The sequence below is a fragment of the Oncorhynchus kisutch genome, linkage group LG5 (assembly GCF_002021735.2).
Source record: "Oncorhynchus kisutch isolate 150728-3 linkage group LG5, Okis_V2, whole genome shotgun sequence".
Classification (NCBI taxonomy): domain Eukaryota; kingdom Metazoa; phylum Chordata; class Actinopteri; order Salmoniformes; family Salmonidae; genus Oncorhynchus; species Oncorhynchus kisutch.
Window position 1 is genome coordinate 9,493,018 of NC_034178.2, and position 23,268 is coordinate 9,516,285.

The following is a 23,268-nucleotide window of genomic DNA, read 5'->3' on the forward strand; positions in this document are numbered from 1 at the left end:
TGCACATGCGCAGTTCAGCGTGAGACGACCATTAGACCCAATGGTATTTCTGCGCATGAGTTTAGCGAGCCAACATCGCCATGACTTCGCCTACAAGCGTTATCGGGGATTTCTATTGGAGAAGCAGTTTCTGCTTGTCTTCATATAATATTGTCTTTGTTATTAGTCTATTATAAAAAGGTCAGTTGTAAGAACTGCACAAACAAAACATGCAGTTGGTTTGGACAAAGCCAGTGGATGCTGATTGATGGCTTGCTGCTTTAAATTAGACGATTATTTCAGACTTTTAGTACCGAAAGTCAGCTTACAGTTCATTCAAGTCTATAATTAGGTTACAGTTTACTGGTAAATAATGCTTGTGACTGACAAAATGCATATTGGAATTATTGGAATCCTACTGGGCATGTACATGAAGGTAAGAATACAGGCGTGTGTTTGAAACAGCTGGGCATGTTTGGAAGAGGTACATACTTATACACTGAGTGTACGAAACATTAGGAACACCTTCCTAATACTGAGTTGCACCCCCTTTTGCCCTCAGAACAGCCTCAGTTCGTCAGGACATGGACTCTACAAGGTGTCGAAAGCGTTCCACAGGGATGCTGGCCCATGTTGAATCCAATGCTTCCCACAGTTGTGCCAAGATACCTGGATGTCTGGTCTGGACCATTCTTAATACACAGGGGAAACTGTTGCGTGTGGAAACCCCCAGCAGTGCTGCAGTTCTTGACACACTCAAACTGGTGCACCTGGCACCTACTACCATACCCTGGTCAAAGGCACTTAAATATTTTGTCTTGCCCATTCACATTTGAATTGACACACACAATCCATGTCTCAGGTCTTCACAATCCTTCTTTAACCTGTTTCCTTACCTTTATATACTGATTTGAAGTGGATTTAACAAGTGACATCAATAATGGATCATAGCTTTCACCTGGTCAGTCTAATATGTCATGGAAAGAGAATCTGGGTTGAAGGTTATGCCTTTAGATTTTGAGAAAATTACAAACTAAGGAATATTTTTTAGGTGTTATACACTCAGAAATGATTCACACCCCTTGACCTTTTCCACATTTTGTTGTTACAAAGTGGGATACATATGTATTTATTTTTGTCAATGATCTACATAATACTTTAATATAAAAACGTGAGGGGGGCGTCTAACATTTTGTAAAAAAAAAAACAAATATATATATACATTTATATTATATATATATATATATATTAGGAAGGTGTTCCTAATGTTTGTTATACTCAGTGTGTATTATTTTCACATTTGGCAGAGACTACAGCTGTTGGTCTTTTCTGGGTAAGTCTCTCTAAGAGTTTTCCACAGCAGGATTGTGAAACATTTGCCCATTGTTCTTTTCAGAATTCTTCAAGCTCTGTCAAATAGGTGGTTGATCATTGCTAGACAACCATTTTCAAATCTTGCCATAGGTTTTAAAGCAGATTTAAATCAAAACTGTAACTCAGCAATTCAGGAACACTCCAGTGTAGATGTGGCCTTATGTTTTAGGTCATTGTCCTGCTGAAATATGAATGAATCTCCCAGTGTCTGGTGGAAAGCAGACATAACCAGGTTTTCTTCAAGGATTTTGCCTGTGCCCATTCCAACGATTACAAGCACACCCATAACATGATGCAGCCACCACTATGCTTGAAAATATGGAGAGTGGTCCTCTCCATATGTGTTGTGTTGAATTTCCCCCAAACATAACACCTTGCAAAATTATTTGCTGTATTACTTTAGTGCCTTGTTGCAAATAGGATGCATATTTTGGAATATTTTTGTTCTGTACAGGCTTCCTTTTTTCACTCTGTTAATTAAGTTAGTATTGTGGAGTAACTACAATGTTGATCCATCCTCAGTTTCCTCCTACCACAGCTATTAAACTCTAACTGTTTTAAAGTCATCATTGGCCCCATGGCTAAATACCTGAGTGGTTTCCTTCCACTCCAGCAACTGAGTTAGGAAGAACGCCTGTATCTTTGTAGTCACTGGGTGTATTGATACACAATCCAAAGTGTAATTAAGAACTTCACCATGCTCAAATGGATATTCAATATCTGCTTTTTAACATTTTTACCCATCTACCAATAGGTGCCCTTCTTTGCGAGGCATTGGAAAACCTCCATGGTTTTCTGGTTGAATCTGTGTTTAAAATTGACTGCTCGACTGAGGGACCTTACAGATAATTGTATGTGTGGGGTACAGAGATGAGGTAGTCATAAAAAAAAACATTTAAAAAAATATGCAACTTGTTAACATATGTTTACTCCTGAACTTATTTAGGCTTGCCATAACAATACTTATTGACTCAAGACATTTCAGCTTGTTATTAACTTGTAAACATTTTTAAAAAACATTTTAAAAAAAACATAATTCCACTTAATTCCAGTGACAAAAAAAAAACTAAATTGAATCCATTCTAAATTCAGTCTAACAACAAAATGTGGAAAAAGTCAAGGGGTGTGAATACCTTCTGAAGGCACTGTAGGCTATGGGGAGATGACACATGCACACATTCTTTTTCTTTTTAACTATGAAAGGTTCAAGCAGACTGTGAGCCGTACATCATTCTTATTAGAGAGGAGGAGAGGTGCCTTCATGAGTTGCGACTGCATAATGTGTCCAAAACTCCCCAACCAGGTGAGATGAGACCGTTTGTATTTTTTCCCCCTTAGAAATTCACACCCAGCATGGTTTGTCATGTTTTCCTAAGCTAAACAAATATAGGGCAACATGTTCCTTCTCTATTCCATAATAGTCAATGTTCTTAGATTTGTTTTTTTAAATGACATTATATGATATGCATACCACATAAGAGTGTAATCATTTCCAGTCCCACAGGTATCAAAATCTGAAACAGCACCACACATCAGCACATCACTGGGAACCAGGCCAGTTTGACAGTGGACTAGGTTTCCCTCTAGTGGCCGTAGAGTAGGTTACATCTCAACATACCGGATTATCATTGTGGTTACTTGCCCCCTTTGAGTTCAACGTTACTGTCATGATGGTGAGAACAGCTCATTATCAGAGATGTTTGTCTTGCTCCTCTTGTTATTACTGTACTATGGTCGGCAGGTAGCCTAAGAGTGTTGAGCATGTAACTGAAAAGTCACTGGTTAGAATCCCCGAACCGACTAGGTGAAAAATCTGTCGACGTGTCCTTGAGCAAGGCACTTAACCCCAATTGCTCCTGTAAATCACTCTGGATATGAGCGTCTGCTAAATGACTAAAATGTAAATTATTCACAACGATCAAACAAGGACTGCCGTTGTACTGTTTGCCTTAAAATGCATGACAACAAACCACCAAACATCACACTTTGATGATTAGAATTTGAGAGAAAAAAGAAGACTGTTCCTGATTTGTTTTTCTTATTCAGACTGCAAGGGTATGTGGGACCACTTGAATTGCTGGTCTCCTGCTTTTGTAGGGGAAACTGCATCACACAACTGTCCCGATTTCTTCAAATCAGAAGGTGAGAGACCCCCACCCCACCCCTGGTGTTAGACCCCCGCCCCTGGCTGTTATGTGTTAGACCCCCACCCCACCCCTGGCTGTTATGATGTGTTAGACCCCCACCCCACCCCTGGCTGTTATGTGTTAGACCCCCACCCCACCCCTGGCTGTTATGATGTGTTAGACCCCCACCCCACCCCTGGCTGTTATGTGTTAGACCCCCACCCCACCCCTGGCTGTTATGATGTGTTAGACCCCCACCCCTGGCTGTTATGTGTTAGACCCCCACCCCACCCCTGGCTGTTATGATGTGTTAGACCCCCACCCCACCCCTGGCTGTTATGATGTGTTAGACCCCCACCCCACCCCTGGCTGTTACGATGTGTTAGACCCCCACCCCACCCCTGGCTGTTATGTTGTGTTAGACCCCCACCCCTGGCTGTTATGTGTTAGACCCCCACCCCACCCCTGGCTGTTATGATGTGTTAGACCCCCACCCCACCCCTGGCTGTTATGTGTTAGACCCCCACCCCACCCCTGGCTGTTATGATGTGTTAGACCCCCACCCCACCCCTGGCTGTTTGTCCTTCTACCATAAATTGTTGATGGATGCTCATACAGGCGATAGACTAAAAGGACAGAGGAGTGGTATGGAGTTCATAAAAGGTCTGCTTGTGGAAACAGAGGCATCAAGAAGTGATTTTATGACAACCTTACGTAACACAAATGAAGCCTGCAATAACTACTGCCTGCACTAAAATACCTGAGAGATTGAACCTGCGTACTACGTAGGTCTTAGAAAATCTTAGGTATGTTCTATGGTCAATGTTTTTTACTCTGATGCTGACTATTTTCCCGGCCATAATTAGTTTATTTGAACAGTATAGTAAGTATTGATGAGGCTGTATGATTTTCCAGGTAAAGTGTACCGGAACTGCACAGACACGGGCTGGACGGACCCATTCCCTCCTTACGTGCATGCATGTTTCAACGAAACCTTCCACTTACTTGGAGTGGTGGGTACATGTGTACTTTTAGTATGTGCTACATCAATGTTTTTTATTTTTTATTTGATGCAGGACAAGTACTTAAAAATAAGGGAAAGCCATATAAGTGTTGAGCATTGATTTAACAATACGGACAATTTATGTAAAACAATTCTTACCCCAGGTCTCTTTTTCCTCCCAGTCACATGACTCCCACATGTACTTCCCCTATGTGAAGACCATGTACACTGCAGGCTACGCTCTCTCTCTACTCTCTCTCACCATCGCCATCACCATCCTCTGTCTCTTTAGGTGAGAAACAGAGAATCAAGTCTAAGAACTGTTATGATGAAAATGTGATAATCCATTTGGGTACCCAGTAAACTACGCTGTAACCAACATGCGTATCTTAATATTGGGTCTCAGTGGGGGATTAAACATATTACAAAAGCATGTTGGTCAAGGAGGACATTTCAAACTGCTTTTACACTTTTCCTGTTGTCTAGGAAACTGCACTGCACCAGAAACTACATCCACATCCAACTCTTCGTTTCCTTCATCCTGCGTGCTACCTTCATCTTCATCAAAGACTCTGTGCTCTTCACCGATGAAGACTTCTACCACTGTGATGACTACCCAGTATGTATCTACTGTCCTTTGTAGTGACTGTCAATGCATGTGTGAATGGATGAACACATTGATAGAGAAGTTAAAAATTTAGTGTGTGAAAGTGGAATAACTTACTTTTGTAACTCTTGAAAAAAATCCTTGTTTTGATAAAAGTTATTAATCTTTCAACATGATATGAACATACTAAAATACCGCTCCTATATACACACAAAAGTATGTGGACAACCCTTCAAATGAGTGGATTCGGCTATTTCAGCCACAACCATTGCTTATTGGTGTATAAAACCGAGCACACAGCCATGGAATCTCCATAGACAAACATTGGCAGTAGAATAGCCTTACTGAAGAGCTCTGTGACTTTCAACGAGGCACCGTCCATCATAGGATACCACCTTTCCAACAAGTCAGTTCATCAAATTTCCGCCCTGCTAGAGCTGCCCCGGTCAACTGTAAAAATTGTCTGTCCTCGGTTGCAACACTCACTACTTAGTTCCATACTGCCTCTGGAAGCAGCATCAGCACAATAACTGTTTGTCGGGAGCTTCATGAAATGGGTTTGCCATGTGCAATTGCCATGTGCAATGCCAAACGTTGACTGGAGTGGTGTAAAGACCACCGCCATTAGACTCTGGAGCAGTGGAAATGCGTTCCCTGGGGTGATGAAGCACGCTTTACAATCTGGCAGTCCGAAGGATTAATCTGGGTTTGGCGGATGCCAGGAGAACGCTACCTGCCCCAATGCATAGTGCCAACTGTAAAGTTTGGTAGAGGACGAATAGTGGTCTGTTTTTCATGGTTCGGGCTAGGCCCCTTAGCTCCAGTGAAGGGAAATCTTAACGCTACAGCATACAATGACATTCTAGACAGTTCTGTACTTCCAACTTTGTGGAAACAGTTTGGGGAAGGCCCTTTCTTGTTTCAGCATGACAATGCCCTCATGCACAAGCAAGGTCCATACAGAAATGGTTTGTCGAGATCGGTGTGGAAGAACTTGACTGGCCTGCACAGATCTCTGACCTCAACCCCATCGAACACCTTTGGGATGAATTGGAACGCCGACTGTGAGCCTGGCCTAATCGCCCAACATCAGTGCCCCACCTCACTAATGCTCTTGTGGCTGAATGAAAGCAAGTCCCCGCAGCAATGTTCCAACATCTAGTGGAAAGCCTTCCCAGAAGAGTAGAGACTGTTTTTGCAGCAATTGGGGGGGACCAACTCCACATGAATACCTATGATTTTGGAATGAGATGTTTGACTAACAGTTGTCCACATACTTTTGGTCATGTAGTGTATATATCTTTTCTCATCATATCCTGTAGGTGGTGTGTAAGTTAGTGGTGATGTTCTCCAACTACTGCATCATGGCTAACTACAGCTGGCTGCTGGTGGAGGGACACTACCTCCACACCCTGGTCAGCGTCTCCTTCTTCTCCAAGAAGAAACACCTTTGGTGGTACATCATCCTGGGCTGGGGTACGGTCACCTGTCCCCTCTACATTACAACAACACTACTGATACCATGTCATTGTCATCTAGCAATGTCATGTCATTTTGATCTGTTAAAAGACAGACTTGATAGTGAACTATTAACTGAAATGAGAGGGTTGGATTTAACTAAACCGTTTCTATTTTGTTTTCCTACATAGGTTTGCCAATGATTGTCATTGTATCCTGGGGCTTGGCAAAATACTTCTATGAGGATGAAGGGTGAGATACAGATGGATGGGATGTCATCTGTTTAAAATAGTCTATGACAATTGTATCATCATAGTTCACATACATGCATATGTTTCCCTTTCTCCTCAAGCTGCTGGGAGACAAGGGTACATGACTGGGTTTGGTGGATTCTCCGATTACCAGTCCTACTCTTCATAATTGTAAGTGCATCAATCGCTGGTGATAACCAATGATTAGGCCTATTTGATTAGCCCTCGAATCGACAAAAAAGTTATACAGCTGCACCAGAGAGCATTTTGACTGGGTGCATGACCGCTTGGTATGGAAAATGCAATGCTCTCGACCGCAAAGCGCTACAGTGGGTGGTGTGGAAGGCTCAGTATAATACTGGGACCGAGCTCCCTGCCATTCAGGGGCCAGATTCACAAAACCTTCTTAATAACCTCTTTGGGATAGGGGGCAGTATTTTCACGTCTGGATGAAAAGCGTGCCCAAAGTAAACTGCCTGCTACTCAGGCCCAGAAGCTAGGATATGCATGGCGATTTGGATAGAGAATGCTCTAAAGTTTCTAAAACTGTTCAAATAATGTCTGTGAGTATAACATAACTTATTTGGCAGGTGAAACCCAGAGGACAAACCATCCAGAAATGTTGTTTTGTTGAGTTCACTGTGGTTTCTATGGGTAACTAGATTTATGAGGCACCTGGTTGCAGTTCCTATGGCTTCCACTAGATGTCAACAGTGTTTAGAAATTGGTTGATGTTTTTCCTTTGAGAAATGAAGAAGTACGGCTATTCAGATTGAGTGTCAAGCCAAGTGGACCCTTTTGTTTGGGGCACGCAACCTTTGATATTATCCGCTATTGAAGACAGTATATTCCGTCTGAAATTTTATTGATTATTTACATTTTAGGAAAGTTGTTTGAAATGTTTGGACCAAGTTTACAGGTAACCTATTAGATAATTTGTAGTCGTGTTGGGCGAGTTGGAACCGGTGTTTTTCTGAATCAAATGCCAAATAAATGGACATTTTGGGGATATAAAAAAGGAGTGTATCGAACAAAAGGACTATTTGTGATGTTTCTGGGACAAATTGGAGTGCCAACAGAAGATCTTCAAAGGTAAAGCATGAATTATATTGTTATTTCTCTTATTTCTGACTAGTTTTCTTAATTTGGTTTGGTTTTTAACCTTATGGTCCACTTAGGCAGCACCCGCTGCACATTGAGAAGAGTAAGAACGACACGTGCTTTCACGTCAGAGTCTCCAAGTCTCCAACAACACCAGAAAAGTCGCTAGACTTGTCGCTAGTAAATTTTTTGAAAATGTGTCGCTAGAGGGATCTGAATACTCGCTAAATATAGCGACAAATTTGCTAAGTTGGAAACACTGCTATCATGGACAACACCTTCTTCTTAGCAGCCGACTAGATGTTGGACCACTATTTCTTACGTTAGCGTGACTGGCCCTTGCCATACCACCGACGTCAGAGACAGACTCAGCCACTCTCACCCATCCTCTCTTTTTGGTCTCTGCAGTGACCCTGCCGTTTGAGTGTACCCAACAGCAACCTTTTCTTGGCTGCTAATTCCTCCATCACTCCAAGCTCTTGTTTGATGAAGTTTTTAAAGAACTTTTTATTGAACAACCAAACCTTATTGAGGTTATCCATTTTTGTTTTTGATATAGCTTGTCTGATGGCTATAATGTGTGAAAATACATTTTTGTTTTTGTGCATAAAGAGATCGCGAGCCAACAACAACAAAAAATAGACAGTGCAGATAAATAAATGTAATAAAATGTAAATATCAAAACTAATATAGTGCCCAAATCTTATCATCCCTGTCACGTGCTTGAAACCAGCAAATAAGCCTGTCACTAATGTCAATGCCACGTAAGATATTTACGAAGTTCTTAGGAAAGATATTTCTTAGGAAAGAAGTTCCTAAGAAAACTATGAATTCCAAAGAACATTTTGAGGAATTGCACTTACAAACTTCTTATTTTTTTACCCTTAAGAAATATACGTTTTTTCGTAAGTAATGTTTTGTGAATCCGGCCCCAGGACCTCTATATCAGGCAGTATCAGAGGAATGCCCGAAAAATTGCCAAAAGACACCCACCCAAGTTCACTGTTCACTCTGCTACAGTCTGACTAATGGTACCAGAGCATCAGCTCTAGGACCAACAGGCTCTGAGACAGCTTCTACACCCAAGCCATAAGACTGCTAAATAGCCATACATAGTCTGGGTAACCATTTAATTAACCCTTTCTTTATTTTTACTATTTTCTGTGTTGTTGACAAAAAGACATCAAAACTATGAAATTACTCATAGAATTGTGGACTAACCAAAAAAGTGTTAAACAAATCAAAATATATTTTGATTCTTCAAAGGAGCCACCCTGTGCCTTGATGACAGCTTTGCACACGCTTGGCATTCTCTCAACCAGCTACACCTGGAATGCTTTCCAACAGTCCAGTCGTGCTTCTACACCTGCATTGCTTGCTGTTTGGGGTTTTAGGCTGGGTTTCTGTACAGCACTTTGAGATATCAGCTGATGTACGAAGGGCTATATAAATACATTTGATTTGATCTATGAGCACTTGTTGGCTGCTTTTCCTTTACTCTGTTGTCCAACTCATACCAAACCATCTCAATTGGGTTGAGGTTGGGTGATTGTGGAGGCCAAGTCATCTTATGCAGCACTCCATCACTCTCCTTCATGGTCAAATAGCCCTTACACAGCTTGGAGGTGTGTTGTGTTATTGTCCTGTTGAAAAACAAATGACAGTCCCACTAAGTGCAAACCAGATGGGAGGCGTATCGCTGCAGAATGCTGTGGTAGCCATGCTGGTTAAGTGTGCCTTGAATTCTAAATAAATCACTGACAGTGTCACCAGCAAAACACCATCACACCACCTCCTCCGTGCTTCACGATGGGAACCACACATGCAGAGATAATCTGTTCACCTACTCTGCATCTCACAAATACACAGCTGTTAGAACTAAAAATCTAAAATTTGGACTCATCAGATCAAAGAACATATTTCCACCGGTCTAATGTCCATTGCTCGTTTTTCTTGGCCCAAGCAAGTCTCTTCTTATTGGTGTCTTTAGTAGTGGTTTCTTTGCAGCAATTCAACCATGAAGGCTTGATTCACACAGTCTCCTCTGAAAAATTGATGTTGAGATGTATCTGTTACTTGAACTCAGTGAAGCATTTATTTGGGCTGCAATCTGAGGTGACGTTAACTCTACTGAACTTATCCTCTGCAGCAGAGGTAACTCTGGGTCTTCCTTTCCTGTGTCGGTCCTCATGAGAGCCAGTTTCATCATAGAGCTTGATGGTTTTCGTGACTGCACTTGAAGAAACTTTCAAAGTTCTTGAAATGTTCCGCATTGACTGACCTTCATGTCTTAAAGTAATGATGGAATGTCGTTTGCCTTTGTTTATTTGAGCTGTTCTTGCCATAACATGGACTTGGTCTTTTACCAAATAGGGCTATCTTCTGTATACCACCCCTACCTTGTCACAACACAACTGATTGGTTCAAACACATTAAGAAGTAAAGAAATTCCACAAATTTACTTAACAAGGCACACCTCTTAATTGAAATACATTCCATGTGACTACCTCATGAAGCTGGTTGAGAGAATGCCAAGAGTGTGCAAAGCTGTCATCAAGGCAAAGGGTGGCTACCTTGAAGAATCTCACATTTTGATTTGTTTAACATGATTCCATGTGTTATTTCATAGTTTTTATGTCTTCACTATTATTCTACAATGTAGAAAACAGTAAAAAAACATTTGACTGTATATACACATACCAAGTGCACAAAACATTAGGAACATTTCCCTAATATTGAGTTGCACCCTCTTTTTTGCCCTCAGAACAGCCTTAATTTGTCAGGGCATGGACTACAAGGTATCAAAAGCGTTCCACAGAGATGCTGGCCCACGTTGACTCCAATGATTCCCACAGTTGTGTCAAGTTGTCTGGATGTCCTTTAAGTAGTGGAGCATTCTTGATACACAAAGGAAACTGTTGAGCATGAAAAACCCAGCAGTGTTGCATTTCTTGACACATTCAAACCGGTGCACCTACTACCAAAAACCAAGCTATGAGGTCGAAGGAATTGTCCATAATGCTCCGAGACAGGATTGTGTCGAGCCACAGATCTGGGGAAGGGTACCAAAACATGTCTGCAGCATTGAAGGTCCCCAAGAACACAGTGGCCTCCATCATTCTTAAATTGAAGATGTTTTTAAATTGAAGATGTTTGGAACAACCAAGACTCCTAGAGCTGGCTTCCCGGCCAAACTGAGCGATTGTGGAAGAAGGGCCTTGGTCAGGGAGGTGACCAAGAACCTGATTGTTACTGACAGAGCTCCAGAGTTCCTCTGTGGAGATGAGAGAAACTTCCAGAAGGACAACCATCTCTGCAACACTCCACCAATCAGGCCTTTATGGTATAGTGGCCATAAGTAAAAAGCACATGACAACCCGCTTGGAGTTTGCCAAAAGGCACCTAAAGGACTCAAACCATGAGAAACAAGATTCTGATGAAACCAAGATTGTCCTCCTTGGCCTGAATGCCAATCGTCACGTATGAAGGAAACCTGGCAGCATCTCTACAGTGAGGCATGGTGGTGGCAGGATCATGCTGTGGGGATGTTTTTCAGCGGCAGCGACTGGGAGACTAGTCAGGAACGAAGCAAAGCACAGAGAGATCCTTGATGACAACCTGCTCCAGAGCACTCAGGACTTCAGACATTGTCCTGTTGGAAGGTGAACCTTCGCCAACGATCCTAAGCACACACTCCTGCGTTGTCTTGGTTATCTGCAGAGAAGAATGGGAGAAACTCCCCAAGTATAGATGTGCCAAGCTTGTAGTGTCATACCCTAGAGGACTTGTGGCTGTAATTTCTGCCAAAAGTTGCTTCAACACAGTACTGAGTAAATGGTCTGAATAATTATGTAAATGTGATATGTATTTAAAAAAATACACTTTCTAAAAACCTGTTTTTGCTTTGTCATTATGGGGTGTAGATTAATGAGGGGGGAAGAAATAAATGTAATCTATTTGAGTAAGGCTGTAACAAACAAAATGTGGAAAAAGTCAAGGGTTCTGAATACGTTCCGAATGCACTTTAGCTTCATTCTTGTATTTTTTGTTACTGCATTGTTGGAAAGGGCTCGTAAGCAAGCATTGTCACTGTTAGTCTCCACCATTGTATCCGGCGTATGTGACATACAATTTGTTTTTTTTACAACTGATTATGTAAATATTACTTTTACTCCCTACGGTAATCATTTGTTGCCATTCCATTGCAGATTAATTTGGTATTTTTTCTGAGCATCTTAAGAATTCTGGTGGGAAAACTACAGATGCCAGACATGCATGGAAATGAATTCAGCCAATACAAGTGAGTTGTCAACATGACCATACTGTACCATTACCAAAGCATTAAGGATGTTTATTTTGTAGGCTAAAATAATGACTTAATTGCTAAGTGTTACAGAACCCGTGTTAACATTCTGTAAGCGTTGCCCAGTCAAACTTGAATGACCAGCACAATGGCAAACTAATGGAATCTCTCAAAACATGTGTACAGTATTGAGTCGTGTCTTTTGTGTATTGTAAAATTGAAAATTTTCCTTGGATATTTTCAGGAGACTTACCAAATCGACTTTTCTTTTGGTGACCCTCTTTGGTGTGTACTACATCCTCTTTGCCTTCTTACCCATAAAAGTCAGTGGTTTAACATACAAAATATGGACCTTTGTTGAGCTGGCTCTTGCATCAACACAGGTAATTTTCACTGACTTTTCTTTTTTTACTTTGCGGGAATACTAATTGGATGTCTAAATTCCCCTTTATTCCTTTTCAGGGCTTTGGAGTTGCTGTTCTATACTGTTTTCTAAATGGGGAGGTAGGTTTTTTGCCCATTTCTCAAAACTATTATGCAAGTTGAAATAAGTGGAAATCAGGGCTGCTGCTAATATTAGGCAGCAGCCCTGATTAACTAGTGCTCGATGATACACTATCCCCATCCCCTCCAAACACAGGTACAGTACGAGGTACAGAGGAGATGGCGCAGGTGGAGGCTGAAGCATCATCTACACGAGGAGCCCAGACAGCATGGTTCCATGAGCCAAAGTGTCTCTCCCCTTACCCAGGTCTCCTTGCTTCCCTGTTCCGGACCAGCCAGCCTGGCATGACCTTAGACCCCCCCACTCCCCACCAATCACTGGAGATCTAGACATACCGGTTAAAAACACTTATACAGATGACTCTCAAGACATCAAGGGAACTTAAGTTCTAGAACTTGAGGAATGGTCCACAGAATCACTTGGCCACACTTGAAGACTTGGACATGGCATGGGAAACAGCACTGTACTGTGATTTTTGCCATTCCCTCAAGCAACATTTCTAGGACTATTGACAGTGGACCAGGCCTTAAAGATCTAGGACATTTGGGTTCAGTGGAAATCCTAAGAAACAAGAACATATTCAAAAAGTAGAAGGACTCAGCTCTTCATCATCATCATGTGAAAGAGAAATCCTGGAAAGAGGTCTGGTTATGACCAGCCTTTTGTCCAGAGAATTTATCAGCATGATTGAAAATTATCACTTTTTATTATACTTGGAAGACAGATATTTTAAGAAACATAATTTACTGTTCTTTTGCACCAATGTACTCTATTTTCAATTTTTTTTTTTTACATTTTCTGAAATAAATACCCAGATCAAGGGCTGCACATTTTCAACAGGATAAACAAATTGCTGGTGAGCGTTGGTTAGACCAGTCATCTTGGTTGTCTCTAAACACTTTACCCATGTAAAATCTCAGATTTGGTCCCTTTTCTTCTTGTTCATTGTAACCTATTATAAACTGTGTGGTTCGAGTCCTGATCGGCTGACAACCATGGTATATCAGATCTTATACCACGGATATGACAAAGCATTTTATTGTTACTGTAATGTTTACATTGGTAACCAGTTTATAATAGCAATAAGGCACCTCTGGGATTTGTGGTATATGACCAATATACCATGGCTAAGGGCTGTTCTTAGGCACAACGCAAAGCGGAGACCATAATACCACACCCCCTCAGGCATTATTGCTTAATTATAAAATGGTTCTAAAAATAAAAAAAAGTGCACGAATGTCCTAAAGAACCTCTACATTGGATACTTTGCTTTCATTTCTTCCACAAAGGCAATGTATTCTTTTATGGCATCTTCTTTAGACTTTCCTATTGGATTGAAAATAGAAACAGGACACATTGAAGATTTGTGTTACATTCAAAACAGAGAGAGTGGAAAAGCAGAATAATACATTGTCCCCAAAAAATACTTACCTTCCTGTGCTTTCCAACCATCCCATTTAGATTTTCCTTGGAAGTCAAATATTCCCGGACGCTCTGTGGACACAATGCAGACATCTTAAAAGTTCTCTTACAACAAAAAAATATTGCTTTAACTGGCAGGTATTGGCAGTCTGATAGACACTTGCCCATCGGTCAGGAGTATTTTTTGGTTACCCGAAGATTATGATCACTTGACTGTTAATGTAAAAATTAGCTACACTGAATAAAAATTTAAAAAGCAACAACTTCTCCAGTTCAGTTCATATAAAAAAGGAAATCAGTCAATTGAAAATAAATGAATTAGACCCTAATCTATGGATTTCACATGACTGGGAATACAAATATACATCTGTTGGTTAGATACCTTTAAAAAAAAGTAGGGGCGTGGATCAGAAAACCAGTCAGTATCTGGTGTTACCATTTGCCTCATGTAGCCTGATATCTCCTTCCCATAGGGTTGATCAGGCAGTTCATTGTGGATTGTTGTCCGACTTGTCTTCAATGGCTGTGCAAAGTTCCTGTATTATGGCGGGAACTGGAACACGCTGTCGCACACGTCGATCCAGAGCATCCCAAACATGCTCAATGGGTGACATGTCTGGCGAGTATGCAGGCCATGGAAGAACTGGGAAATTTTCAGCTTCCAGGAATTGTGTACAGATCCTTGCAACATGGGGCCGTGCATTATCATGCTGAAACATGAGGTGATGACTGCGGACAAATGGCACGACAATGGCCCTCAGGATATCGTCTCGGTATCAGTGCATTCAAATTGCCATAGATAACATGCAATTGTGTTCGTTGTACGTAGCTTATGCCTGCCCATACCATAATCCCACAATGGGGCACTCTACTCACAATGTTGACATCAGCAAACCGCTCACCCAAGTCGGTTATGCGTCAAACTAGAGTTAGGTCAAGACCCTGGTGAGAACGACTGGCACACAGATGGGCTTCCCTGGGAAGGTTTCTGACAGTTTGTGCAGAAATTCTTCGGTTGTGCAAACCTACAGTTTCATCAGCTGTCCAGGTGGCTGGTCTCAGACCATCCAGTTTGTGAAGAAGCCAGATGTGGAATACCTGGGCTGGCATGGTTACACGTGGTCTGCGGTTGTGAGGCCAGTTGGACGTACTGCTAAATTCCCTAAAACAACATTGGAGACGGCTTATGGTAGAGAAATGAAGATTTAATTCTCTGGTAACAGCTCTGGTGTACATTCCTGCAGTCATCATGCCAATTGCACATTCAGTAAAAACCTGGAGGAACAAAACTGCACATTTTAATGGCCCTTTGTCCCCAAGTCCAAGGTGCACCTGTGTAATGATCATGCTGTTTACTCAGCTTCTTGATATGCCACACCTGTCAGGTGGATGGATTATCTTGGCAAATGAGAAATGCTCACTAACAGGGATGCAAACACATTTGGGATAAATACACTTTGTGCATGTGGAACATTTCTCTGATCTTTTATTTCAGCCCAAAGACTGAACAGTAACTGGTGCAACTGTTCAGGTCACTTGCCAAAGGCAATAAGGCAACCCTTAATGTCAATCCCTGAATGGTTTGAAACGGGTTACTTACAGAAAAAAGGCAGCTAAACAATTGTTAAGTCAATACATTTTGTAACTCTTGAGAAATGCATATAGAGGCAAAATTATACGCCTTTTAGTAAGACACTTTAAAGGCTGATAACTGCTTAAAAGTAGAGTCAGAAGTTGGGGCACTGAGGCACTACTTTTATTGGTATTTCCTGCATCATCTAGTAGCTTTGCTGTAGGTAGGAAATCCTAGGAAATTCTGTAACTGACACAAGCTGTCTCCAATTAATCCCTATCCAGTTGTGTGTTTGGCATGGGCATGGCCTAAGTCAGGGGATGCGTAGCTCTGCCAATCTTAAATCGCACAAAATCTATTATTTGAAAAGGAATACTGTTTGTAGATCAGTGATTCTAAACCTCACTTTGCTCAAACTGATCCTCCCCAAAGGACTCCAAAGTTGTCAATTAGGGGCAGTTTAAGGGGAGAGTCAAAGAAACCAACCATGGAAGTACTATATGTTGTAGAAAACTTCGGCAGTAGCCCCAACCAAGACTTGAAACTGTGATTGTCAAGCCAACACATGAACCGTTACGCCAAGAAGTCCAAACCTCTTGGTGTACAGTTAAGGTGTTGGCTTGACAGTCGATGGATCTGGGTTCGAGTCCTGATCAGGGCTACTCCCCGAATTCACTTCAATATACTTTCATGGTTGGTTTCATTGACTGTCCCCTTTAGCTGCCCTTAAATAATACAACTTCTGAGTGCGTTGGAGAGGATCAGTTTGAGAAAAGTGAGGTGTACAAATCATATTCCCTGCCAAATAATAGGCTTTGTGTGATTCAGCGCTAAGCCTCCCCTAGCTTAAGCGATCCCCGTGCCAACCAGACATGGATTGATTAAGTGAAGACCGCTTGTGTCAATTACAGAACATTTCCTACCTGCAGCAGCACTAGTGGACAATGCTGTAAATATCAGTAAAAGCATAGTGCCTCAAAGTGCCACAAAACTCCTGGCCAAACTCACAACTTCTTATAAGTACAATGCATTCAGAAAGCATTCAGACCGCTTGACATTGTTACATTACAGCCTTATTCTAAAATGGATTCAATTGTTGCTTTTCCTCAATCTACACACAGTACCCATAATGACGATGCAAAAACTGGTTTAGAAATTTATAAAAAATACAAAAACGGAAATTAAACATTTACATAAGTATTCAGACCCTTTACTCAGTACTTTGTTGAAGCACCTTTGGCAGTGATTACAGCCTCAAGTCTTCTTGGGTATGACGTTACAAGCTTGGCACACCCGTATTTTTGCCTTTTGGCAAACTCCAAGCTGTGCCTTTTACTGAGTGGCTTCAGTCTGGCCACTCTACCATGAAGGCCTGATTGGTAGAGTGCTGCAGAGATGCTTGTCCTTCTGGAAGATTCTCCAATCTTCACAGAGGAACTCTGGAGCTCATTCAGTGGCCATCAAGTTCTTGGTCACCTCCGTGTGCTTCGTCACTATCCTGTCTCCGAGCGCTACGGACAATTCCTTCGACCTCATGGCTTTGTTTTTACTCTGACATGCACTGTCAACTGTGGGACCTTACATAGACAGGTGTGTGCCTTTCCAAATCATGTCCAATCAATTGAATTTACCACAGGTTGTAGAAACATCAAGGATGATCAATGGAAACAGGATACACCGGAGCTCAATTTCAAGTCTCATAGCAATCAAATGTAATTATAAAGCCCTTTTTACATCAGCAGATGTCACAAAGTGCTATACAGACACCCAGCCTAAAACCCCAAACAATGCAGAAGCACAGTGGCAAGGAAAAACTCCCTAGAAAGAAGGAACCTAGGAAGAAACCTAGGCTCTGAGGGGTGGCCAGTCCTCTTCTGGCTGTGCCGGGTGGAGAGGCCATCTAAGGCCAGATTGTTCTTCAAGATGTTTAAACGTTCATAGATAACCAGCAGGGTTAAATAATAATCACATTGGTTGTAGGCCGAGCATAGCCGAGCATTCAGAGGTCGAGACAGCAGGTGCGGTAGAGAAAGAGTCGAAAACAGCAGGTCCGGAACAAGGTAGCACGTCTGGTGAACAGGTCAGGCTTCCCTAGCCATGGCAGAACAGTTCAAACTGGAGCAACAGCATGACCAGGTGGACTGGGGACAACCAGGAGTCATCAGGCCAGGTAGTTCTGAGGCATGACCCTAGGGCTCAGGTCCTCCAGGGAGGGGATAGAGGGTGAGAGAGAGAATTAGAGGGAGCATACTTAAATTCACACAGGACACCAGATAAGACAGGAGAATTATAACAGACTGACCCTAGGCCTCTGGCACATAGACTATTGCAGCATAGATAATGGAGATAGACAGGGGTGGGTCGGGGGACACTGCGGCCCCGTCCGACGATACCCGGGGGGACAGGGTCAACAAGGCAGGATATAACCCCATTCACTTTGCCAAAGCACAGCCCCCACACCACTAGAGGGATATCAACAGACCACCAACTTACTACCCTGAGACAAGGGTGAGTGTAGCACACAAAGATCTCATCCACCGCACGAGCCAGAGTGGGCGCAAAACCGGATAGGAAGATCACGTCAGTGATTCAACCCACTCAAGTGACTCACCCCTCCTAGGGACGGCATGGAAGAGCACTAGTAAGCCAGTGACTCAGCCCCGTAATAGGGCCAGAGGCAGAGAATCCCAGTGGAGGGACAGCAAGGGCAGTTTGTCAATCCAGTGCCTTGCCGTTCACCTTCACACCCCTGGGCCAGACTACACTCAATCATAGGACCTACTGAAGAGATGAGTCTTCAGTATGGACTTAAAGACAGAGTATGCATCTCTCACGTTGATAAGCAGATCATTCCATAACAATGGAGCTCTATAGGAGAAAGCCCTGCCTCCAGCTGTTTGCTTAGAAATTATAGGGATAATAAGGAGGCCTGCATCTTGTGACCGTGCATATGTACGGTAGGACCAAATCGGAGAGACAGGTAGCAGCAAGCCCATGTAATGCTTTGTAGGTTAGCAGTAAAACCTTGAAATAAGCCCTTGCCTTAACAGGAAGCCAATGTAGAGAGGCTAGCACTGGAGTAATATGAGCACATTTTTTGTTTCTAGTCAGAATTCTAGCAGCCGTGTTTAGCACTAACTGAAGTTTATTTGGTGCTTTATCCAGGTAGCCGGATAGTAGAGCATTGCAGTAGTCTAACCTAGAAGTGACAAAAGCATGTATTCGTTTTTCTGCATAATTTGACAAAAAGTACCATTTTTGCAATGTTACGAAGATGGAAAAAAGCGGTCCTTGAAATATTCTTGATATTGACGTCAAAAGAGATCCAGAGTAACACCGAGGTCCTTCACAGTTTAATTTGAGATGACTGTACAACCATCAAGATTAATTGTCAGATCCAACAGCAGATCTCTTCGTTTCTTGGGACCTAGGACTAGCATCTGTTTTGTCGGAGTTTAAAAGTAAAAAAAAATATCCCGCCCTCCACTTCCTTATGTCTAAACAGGCTTCCAGGGAGGGCAATTTTGGGGATTCACCATGTTTCATCGAAATGGACAGCTGTGTGTCGTCCACATGGTAGTGAAAGTTGACAATGTGTTTCAGAAAGACATCACCAAGAGGTAGAATATATAGTGAAAACAATAGTGGTTCTAAAATAGAACCTTGAGGTTCCCTGAAACTTACAATTGATTTGTCAGAGGACAAACCATCAACAGAGACGAACTGATATTTCCAACAGATAAGATCCAAACCAGGCAAGAACATGTCAGTGTAGACCAATTAGGGTTTCTAATCTCTCCAAAAGAATGTGTTGATCAATGGTGTGAAAAGCAGCACTAACATTTAGGAGCATGAGGACCGATGCAGAGCTTTGTTCTGATGCCATTTAGAAAAGGTAATTTAACATCTTCACGAGTGCAGTCTCAGTGCTAAGATGGGGTCTAAAACCAGACTGAAGCATTTCGTATACATTATTTGTCTTCGGGAAGGCAGTAGCTTTTTCAAAAAAAATTGAGAGGAATGGGAGATTCAATATAGGCCAATAGTTATTTACTTTTTCTGGGTCAAGGTTTGGCCTTTTCAGTAGAGGCTTTATTACTGCCACTTGTAGTGAGTTTGGAACACATTCAGAGGATAGGGAGCAGTTTATTATGTTCAACATAAGAGGGCCAAACACAGGAAGTTGCTCTTTTAGTCGTTTAGTTGGAATAGGGTCCAGTAGGCAGCTTGACAGTTTAGAGACCATAACTATTATCTCCATTGATCCTAGGTCCTGGCAGTTCTGTGCAGACTCAGGACAACTGAGCTTTGGAGAAATACTCTGATTCAAAAGTAGAGTCCGTAATTTGCTTTGTAACGATTATGAACTTTTCATCGAAGTTCATGAATTTATCACTGCTTAAAGTCAAAGCTATCCTCTCTTGTTTAATGCTGCTTTTTAGCTTTGAGACGGGATAACATTTGTTCGGGGGGGGGAATGTTCTTATTCTCCTCAATTAGGTTGGAAAAATAGGATGATTGAGCAGCAGTGAGGGCTCTTTGATATTGCACGGTACTGCCTTCCCAAGCTAGTTGGAAGACTTCCAGTTTGGTGGAGCGCCATTTCCGTTCCAATTATCTGGAAGCTTGCTTCAGGGCTCAGGAATTTTCTGTATACCAGGGAGCAAATTTCTTGTGACAAATGTTTTTGGGATGAGCGGGGTATAGGGTCACTAGTGTAACCAGGAGGAGAGGCCTCATTTAACACAGTAAATTAAATCAGGCTTTGAGACATGTTTCAGTCCGACCAATCACATCAAGATTATGATCAGTGATTAGTTCATTGACTATGACTGCCTTGGAAGTGAGGTGTCTAACATTAAGTAGTCCTGTTTTGAGATATTATCACAATCGCTTTCAATAATGACAGGAATGGAAGAGGTCTTTATTCCAATGAGATTGTTAAGGCGAACACCACCATGTTTTGTTCAACCTAGATCGAGGCACAGACACGGGCTCAATGGGGATAGCTAAGCGGACTACACTGACTATACTAGCGGCAGACTCCACTAAGCTGCCTAGCCGGCCTGCACGCTATCTCATTGTGGAGCTAGAGGAGTTAGATGCCTGTCTAAGTTGAGGGATAAGATGAGAGCACCCCTCCAGCTTGAATGGAGTCCGTCACTCCTCAGTAAGCCAGGCTTGCTCCTGTTCGTTGGGGAGTCCCAGAAAGAGGGCCAATTATCTACAAATTATATATTTTGGGAGGGGCAGAAAACAGTTTTCAGCCAGCGATTGAGTTGTGAGACTGCTGTAGAGCTCAACACTCCCCCTAAATGGGAAGGGGCCAGAGATAATTACTCGATGACTACAGTGACTATACTAGCGGCAGACTCCACTAAGCTGCCTGGCTGGCAGAAAAGATCAGCTCATGAAGCCATGTTGTGTTTATACTTTTTGTTCAGTATATTTACATGCAGAAGTGCCACATATTGCCTGCCTTTCACATTCAGGGGAGGAATCTAAAAAACAAGTCCTGGAAATTCTTTGTATTTCGGTTGTTATCAGTAAATAAATTATCAAAGCAGGCTGACTGCCATACAGTTGTCTATCTTTCACAAAGATCAGTTTCGGGCTTACTGGAAATATTTGCAATTTGGTTCTTTTCACTTTTTAAAAATCACCTGCCCAAAGGGGCAACTGTTCAGGACAACCGGTTGAACGTTTCTGTTGGCTGAATGAGCGATACCAGTTGAGCATGCCGACAGCATTTCTTTCCAGGGGACAGCCAGACCAGCGGGGACAGCCAGACCAGCTGTTTCATCCTTTCCTACACTTAAATTGCCCTTGCTTAACGGTTGCATCTGAAGCTGTGCTTGCAACACAGTTATCCTCACCATAAGGCGATAGTTCTTCAGTATATTATGAGTACAGCGACTGCAATTAGATGGCAGTGTTAATGTAACTACTTAGCTTTTTTGGCTGGTGGAGGTCCTGTAGAACCATGTAAAGATAAAGCATCTGGGTGAAAAAGTTGAATTTAAAAAAACAAAGACATTGGTAAATGTATTAAAAGTAAAAACCTTCAAGTTTGGCAGATGGCAAAGTAGCAACAAACAGCACGGAGAAAAGTCCGGAAGTTGAGTACGGAGCGATTGATTCGCGTTTGTCCCCACAGAGGATGAAAGGGTCTGAATACTTATGTCAATAAGGTATTCCTTTTTTTTTATGCCGGGGCGGCAGGGTAGCTTAGTGGTTGGAGAGTTGGACTAGCAACCCGGAAGGTTGCAAGTTCAAATCCCCGAGCTGACAAGGTACAAATCTGTCGTTCTGCCCCTGAACAGGCAGTTAACCCACTGTTCCTAGGCCATCATTGAAAATAAGAATTTGTTCTTAACTGACTTGCCTTGTTAAATAAAAGGTAAAATAAAAATATACACACACATTTGCAACAATTTTAAAAAACAGCTGTTTTTGCTTTGTCATTATGTGTTTGTGTGTGTAGATTGATGAGGAAAATGTTTTTTATTTTTTAAATCCATTTTAGAATAAGGCCGTCATGTAACAAAATGTGGAAAGGTCTAGGGGTCTGAACACTTTCCGAACGCACTGTGTCATTATATCTTGATGCTTAAAGTGGTACCAGAAAGAGTAGGAAATAATCAGGGATTTGGCTTTATCAATGAGGTGCAGCCTGTAAGACAGGTTGAACAGAATGACTCACCCGTGTTGATGTTGCCAAGTGTCGCCTGCTTGTACAAACCATATATTACTGCTAGTTCAGCGTAGCTAGGTTGTACGGTCAGCCTCCTCACTGCATCGGCAGCCTTTTCAAATTCAGCCTTGGAGAAAAAAAAGTACTATTAAGTATTGTATTGCTATCCTTGTGGGGACCAAATAATTGATTCCCATCCAAAATCTCACTCCCCTAACCTGAATTAACCTATCCCTTAACCCTAACTCTACATCTAACCCCTAACATAACATTTAAAAAATATATATATTATTGTGGGGACTGAAAAGATCTCCCCACTTGTTCATATGTTCCTTGTGGAGGACTTCTGGTACCCACAAGGATAGTTATAAAATATATATATATATATACACACTGACAATATGTATATTATAACAATGACAACTGAGCTGATGCCAAAGAAGTCTTCCACACCACATTGTGCCATGTATTAAAAACATTTCAAACTGACTGAAAATAGGATGAATACCTTATCACCAAAAAATAATCTCACTATGACAAAGTCAATCCTATGTGCCACACACATCAGTGAAAATGCACGTCTACACTAAGCTACATGCAGTAGATTCATAACAGATCAACTGCAAAAAAATTACAAATATTAAAAATAAAAAAAATGCATAACAGATTCAGGTATTAACACCTGGAAGGTATCAGTAACATTTTGACTGATGACTTTGGGTTAGTTAACTGCACATACTTATATATAAAAATACGTTTCTGTTTACCATAGACATGTTGTTCCACAGAAAAAGCCCTAGCTACTCCTTGCATGTGGAAATGCTCACTTCCGTGATTCCGTCTTACCTTTAACCTTTGAGTAGGTTGCGACA

At 41.9% G+C, this 23,268-nt stretch overlaps 2 protein-coding genes across 3 annotated transcripts; one reads left to right on the forward strand and one right to left on the reverse strand.

The window, feature by feature from the left end:
- The first annotated feature begins 220 nt into the window (after nucleotides 1-220).
- LOC109890416 (secretin receptor) lies at nucleotides 221-14,389 on the forward strand. 2 transcript variants are annotated; one of them, XM_031824358.1, is made up of 13 exons: nucleotides 221-415; nucleotides 2,557-2,656; nucleotides 3,400-3,495; nucleotides 4,395-4,492; nucleotides 4,665-4,774; nucleotides 4,969-5,101; nucleotides 6,412-6,565; nucleotides 6,739-6,799; nucleotides 6,900-6,969; nucleotides 12,108-12,199; nucleotides 12,447-12,585; nucleotides 12,665-12,706; nucleotides 12,843-14,389. In XM_031824358.1, the coding sequence occupies exons 1-13, from the start codon at nucleotides 353-355 to the stop codon at nucleotides 12,993-12,995; spliced, it is 1,311 nt and encodes a 436-aa protein (XP_031680218.1). In that variant the 5' UTR covers nucleotides 221-352; the 3' UTR covers nucleotides 12,996-14,389. The 2 variants fall into 2 exon arrangements, with proteins under 2 accessions (XP_031680218.1, XP_031680219.1); XM_031824359.1 differs by having other exon boundaries at nucleotides 12,447-12,487.
- Nucleotides 13,312-23,256, reverse strand: LOC109890613 (acyl-CoA-binding protein-like). The gene is made up of 4 exons (XM_020482560.2): nucleotides 23,164-23,256; nucleotides 22,406-22,523; nucleotides 14,139-14,201; nucleotides 13,312-14,033 (listed from the first exon to the last, which is right to left on the reverse strand). Exons 1-4 carry the CDS (start codon nucleotides 23,170-23,172, stop codon nucleotides 13,960-13,962), a joined length of 264 nt encoding a protein of 87 aa, XP_020338149.1. The 5' UTR covers nucleotides 23,173-23,256; the 3' UTR covers nucleotides 13,312-13,959.
- Nucleotides 23,257-23,268: the final 12 nt, after the last annotated feature.